At 33.2% G+C, this 6,030-nt stretch overlaps 1 protein-coding gene across 1 annotated transcript in view; it reads right to left on the minus strand.

Moving 5' to 3' along the window:
• Window positions 1–954: 954 nt before the first annotated feature.
• The window catches only part of Ets98B (DNA-binding protein Ets98B), a 10,913-nt gene continuing 5,837 nt past the window's right edge, over window positions 955–6,030 (minus strand). Inside the window, exons 3-4 of the mRNA XM_017632271.1 lie at window positions 2,189–2,264; window positions 955–2,116 (exon numbers count right to left, since the gene is read on the minus strand). Coding sequence (XP_017487760.1) covers window positions 1,758–2,116; window positions 2,189–2,264 — 435 coding nt within the window. The 3' untranslated portion in view covers window positions 955–1,757. The remainder of the gene's footprint in view (window positions 2,117–2,188; window positions 2,265–6,030) is intronic.

Raw genomic sequence — 6,030 nt, forward strand, 5'->3', positions numbered from 1 at the left:
GAAATGACAAACCCATTTTGCCTTCGAAAATTTCCAATTAAAATGAAGCTTGTTAATGGCGTGGATGTTTTTNACACAAGTAATTTCCACTAGGCATTTAAATGACAAAAATGCCGAAGCATTTTCTACAACAAATCACATGTGGAAACGGACTAATAGGGAAATTTTGGCAACAGTCTTTAAACTCACAAAATTTTTTCACAAGTCAATTGTCAGTTCTGGCAACTAATTGAACGCTCTTTTCTGTCTTTCGAAAAATTAGTTGTGAGATCTGATCACGGTGAGGCCTTAGCGTTATTCTGTTTGTCTTTTATTTTCAAAGTTGTGTTGTTTCGAAATTAAAATAAATAAATAAACTACAATCTTCTTTTCAAAACAATAAAACTAAAAACTTTTACATTAAAAAAAGGAAAATAAATTAAACTCTAAAAATTAAATTAAATAAAAAATAAAAATTTTTTAAAGCAATAAATCTTAAAAACCAAAAGAAAATGAAAAGAAATTCAATTAAAAACGGAAAAAAATAAATGAAAATATAAAAAATTATATCTTTAAAACAATAATAAAAAGAAAAATCTTTAGTCTTAAGCAATAAGGGGTGAAATTTAATTAAAAAGGGGAAAAAATACATAAAACTAGTTTCTGAAAATCAAATGAAGAAAATATAAATACATTTTTTTTAAGAAATTAATTATAAAGTGAAACAATTAATTCAAAAGTAAGGGTAATTGTAGGGGTAGAGCGACCAAAATAATATACTAAAAGAACTTTTCTCTATGAAAGGAAGTTTTGTGAGAAAAAAGTGTGTATTATTACATTAAAAATAAAGACCTTATTTGAATGGTAAACATTTTATTTAATTTTTGCCATTTTAATGCCCAGTGGAAACTCGGCATTAGACTGTGCTCTATATTAGCTATATATCAGCTTTGTAAAGCCTTCAATGGATTTTATATGGACGCGAATAGAGTAAACGCTCTCTCTGAACCTCACACTTGCTGTATATACCAGTAATTCGATTTACTTTTGAAATTGTATTGTCATACATGCTCAAAGGCGATAAAAAGCAATAATAATTGTGTATAAAAATATAAAAAAACTTCTTTAATTCATTGCTCACTTTTGATTTGTGTGAAGTAAACAATTTGTCACTGGACATTTCTGAGATTCAAAAATCGTAAGGGAATTAAATGTAAATATTCGATTAAGAGAACCATTTATGCATTCAACGCAAAATTTGTTGTTTGCAAGTAAAAAAATGACTCAAAACAATTAACATTTTGTCGCAAAAAGCTTTTCACCACACGCAATTGAGCTTTCGCAGCTTTATTATTATTGCAGCGCTTTTGTAGCGCCAGAATATCGATGCAATAGAATGGCCCGATTAAACTGCATTGCTGACAACTCTCATACAAAACCTAACACAATTACGTAATTTATCCAGATCTATGAAGTATTTGTAGGCACTTTCTTAATTAACAATAAATAAATAATTTAATAAATAAATAAATAATTGAGTTCCTCAATTTCCGCGGATAAAAAAATCTTCATAATAAATATGTCTGAATACTATACATATTACCATAAGTAAATAAATAAATAAATAAATAAATAAATAAATAGCAATAAATTAGCGATTTTTCAAATAAAGCCATTTGATATGGCTCTCATTTTTGCGCTCATTTGCCCTTTGAATCGCCAACTTCCACTGGCGCTCCACCACTCTTTAACATCACCTACCTCATGCTCTTCGCTCCTTACAACTGATATGGATGACAAAATTGATAAACCAAACGCTGTGAACGCTCCGTCTTCTTCATGATACCCTTCTTGTAGTATTGTCTTATTGAACGCGACAATTTGTCATAATTCATAGCCGGACGATTTTTACGGCCGCCCCATAACTTCGCCACCCGCACGGAGTCTTCGATTTTAAATATGCCACGATTGCGATCAATCCAACGTATGGCTGTGCCATGTGTATGTGGCTCGGCTAATAGTTCCTTCAGGAATTGCCATAGATGTATGTGTGCACCACCGCTGCGACCGGTGCGCTTAGTTTCAGCTGGTTTTGCAACAGCCAAGGCGCTGGTAGTTGGCAACATTTCCTCATCATCTAAAAGAGCGTTGCGAGAGAGTAAAATAAAAAAAATGTGTTCTATTGATTTTAAAAGTTGAAAATTTGTACCATTGCTGTCCTCTGGTGCATTGCTGCTAAAATGGTAGCGCCATACCTCCAGTTGAGCATACAAGTCGGAGCCGCTCTGTAATATATGTAGGAGAGAAAAAATAGTGAGTCAACTAGAGATACAAGAAAAAATTAAAAATTTAAGAGTATTTTAATGCTATTTATGTATATGTATGTAGACCCCATAACATGCAGAGAACTTTTAGTTGTGGATAAAAGCGCTCTTACACGATATGTATTTGCATATGTAAATGCTAGTTTTAAGTATCTACTCGTACGTACCATATATTAGAACGCGCTAGAGAAGTAGCATTTACATATGTAAGAGCGCTATAACTAAAAACATAGCTCATGGGATCATTTGTTGAACAAAAGTTTCGCGAAACTCCTGTTTCGATTCATTAAAGAGTTGCCGTCCTTCTTTGTTTTTAAATTTATTTTATAAATAAATTTAGGTTGATAGTAGCAATTTTAATATCTGATCTAAATATTCGATCGGTTCATACAGGGAGCAGAAATTGATCGTTGTATTGACTTTTCGGTTAGACAAATCATTATTTGAAAGGTCCTTGCTATTTAAAATCTACATTAATCCGTTCATAAAATTTTCTCGTTTTGCGTTTTCCATAAAAAACCAGTTCTGTTTTCTAGGTAAGCCAAAGTCATATTACTTAGCTGCATCACACTTACGATTTACCTATTGCCTCTCATGTCGTTAGTTTTTGATATTACTTTTGGTATAAAAATTCGGCCTTGTCTCGACGAAAGTTTGTAGCTCTCATTTACATAAATTTTGTATTCACAATTTAACCTTTTTCTTCGCTTCTTTGATGTCATTATTATTGTTTCTGTTTTTGTCTTCGCTTTTCTAAATATGTATTATGTAAGCGCTTTTTTGGGAAGAGACGTTGTTATACAATCAAATCACAACTGCAATTTGATTTTAAATTTGATATGCGATTGACATCAAAAGCATTTGTTTTAATTGTAAATTGATTTAGATTTTGTTGACATGAGGCTGCGGCCAACGATATATGCAATTAAAATGTTATAAAGATGTTTCGATTTTTATACATATGCAACTATTTTGTAATTACTTAACCAAATGAATTTGAATTTTTATTTTTTTTAGTTGTTTAGGAGATGATACATAGTTAGGTTCTCTCTTGTCCAGCAAACAGGTCAGTTTAGCCCGTAATTCATAATTGCTGATCAACCGCTCCTCCTAGCGTTCTTTAAGTCACTTAAACTCAATAAGGAGGGACGTTTCTCCTCAATATGCTCCGATGTCCTTGAGATTGGACGCATATTTAGCACATGCTCGTCATCTTTAAAGCACTGCTACAGTATCTCAAGGAACATTGCAGACTGTGACATAAGGCGATAGATTACAAGCCTTTTACGTGGCTGAAATTTCCTGCAGCTCGTAATGCAGCTCTAGAAATTATTTATAGTTTTCACTTGATTGAAAAATAAATGTATGCCTTGGTACCCACATAAGTGTAACGGTATTATATTTGCATAGCTCGCATAATCTGTGTACGGCCCTCCGCACAAATTTTCGCATTTTCCACTACAGCTGAACAGGTGAATATCTTACCTGACCTTTGCACTCTCTGTGGTGGATTGGTAGCAGACACAAATATTTCGAGCGCTTCTACCTCAAACGTAGGCTCCATTAGAGGCCTTTCTGTGTATACTTAAAATAAATAAAAATCGGAGTTCCACACTGTCTGATTAGCTCCGCAGGTGGGGAAGCCCTTAAAAAGCCCCTCTGCTATTTCCCATATCGAAAATGTGTTTCCCGATTTCGTCACATAAAGCTCTTTCTTTAAGTTGGGTATTAGTTTTTCTCTCTGGCGTCAGGATTTTTTAAAGGACTTTATAATTTGATAGATATGATTATGTAATACCAAAAATTATTCAAACCATTCAGTGAAATGTAGAATAAAAATATGGGTACTAAATGCAAAAGAAAATTCTGTAGACTAAAAAAAAAGTAAATTTTTTGGTTCACAAGGACGAATATGTATTGAGAATGCCCATTGAATTAATTAATTTTTTTTTAAGCGAATAAAGTTAAAAGGACGGAATTCGAGGATGTGATCGAGTGCGTATTAGTCCTTAACATGTAATTTTTTCAAAAACAAAGATTGCAAATATCAGGGATATTCATGGATACAATTGTGAAATGACATTTTCAATACAAATAAAAATTAATTTTCCTTAATTCTACAGAATTTTCTCTTTAATTTTGTACCCACATGGTTTTCGTACACCACACTGAATTTGTTGAAATAAAATTTCAAATTTCACGGACCTTTTGAAAAAATTCCTGAAATTCCTGACGTCAGAGAGAAAAACCAAAACCGCAGTTTTACTACATTTGGGCCGTGGTTTCGCGAATGTATTGATTTTTTCGGATGTAAAATTTACTGTCGCGCGGTGTAATCATTTAAGCTTCTGACTTTTCTTTTATTTTTTTTAATATTTTATTGACAAAAGCTTTTAAATCATCTACATAAAATAAGCTATGGAATATACAGTGGCAGGAAAATAAATAGGGGCGCAACATTTTAACCATTTTGTTATTTTTTATCAAAGTATAGCTCGTTATCTAGCGAAAACCATGTTAGTCCCAATATCAAACTTTATATAAAAGTCCGGAAAATTCGAAAAATTTGCATCAAAATTTTAAACTTTTTAATCAGAATCGTTAGAAAAAAAATTTGACGGCCAGATTTGTATCTCATTAAATTCTAGTACAATAAAAAAGCAAGTTTCAATTAGCTGAAAAATTCCGTTGATTTTAATGATTTATTTTTTTGCTGACGGTGTTCGCTTTTTCTTCCATATAATACAATTGTCGTACATACTTTTTTTGTTTTATTTTCCCACCACTGTAGATTACGTTCAATCTACGATTTCCTACCGAACTCCCATTTCTTTCCTTTTGACTTATGCTCCGCTTTGACAGAAAATCCCTGAAAAGGTAATTGTTTCCCTTTTAGTCAGCGCAAAGCATTTTCCTGTTGCCTACACTGACTTGTGTAAGATGTGAGAATAATTACATATATAATCATTGTTTAGGTGTTTCTAGAATTTTGGTTATTAAAAATCTTCCACCACAAGAGAATCTGTAACATTTACCCGAAAACGCGACACATTGACGGTCAAGCATTCAGTTGAGCCGATGGAGTAGTGATTGAATGCATATTTTCATATACATACAACCATTACAACTGACTTAGTGACCAACAACATTCAAACACTGCAACAACAGCAGCAACTGTGGATGCAATATATGTATACCAATAACAACAATAACAAACTAAAACCCAAAACCATTAACATTGTGATATTTATAGACAAAAGAGCACATGAATGCGCCTGCCAGCGATCAAGCCGACCAACTGAGCCGAATTGTAAGCGCTCAAGATGGGGACGTAGCAGCGGCTTGTACGGGGGCTAGGCTAGTGAATTGGCCTAACAACATAAATTGTTACACACAGCTAAGCCTCCAAAAGACACGCAATACAATATACATATGTACATACCCTGCAGGGAAACCGCGGACTAGTGAATCAAATTTCTAGTTCCGTACTAGGTCTTTATCGCCAAAAAGGAACTAGTCCGATTGGAACTAGATCCCCACCAGTCCAAAATCGGCGAAAAGTGGTACTTTTAAGAAACTAATTTTTTTTCAGTTTTTTTCACTACAGATCTATATCTAAAGTGACGAATGTAGGAATGGTTCGGAACTATAGAAAAAGGGATGCAGAACGAACTAGATCCTATTTGTCGAATTTAGAACTATTTCGGAACTATCGAATAAGGGATGC

This window comes from Rhagoletis zephyria, unplaced genomic scaffold (genome assembly GCF_001687245.7).
Source record: "Rhagoletis zephyria isolate East Lansing unplaced genomic scaffold, Rhagoletis_zephyria_1.1 Rzeph_scaffold_09875, whole genome shotgun sequence".
In the NCBI taxonomy this organism is placed as follows: domain Eukaryota; kingdom Metazoa; phylum Arthropoda; class Insecta; order Diptera; family Tephritidae; genus Rhagoletis; species Rhagoletis zephyria.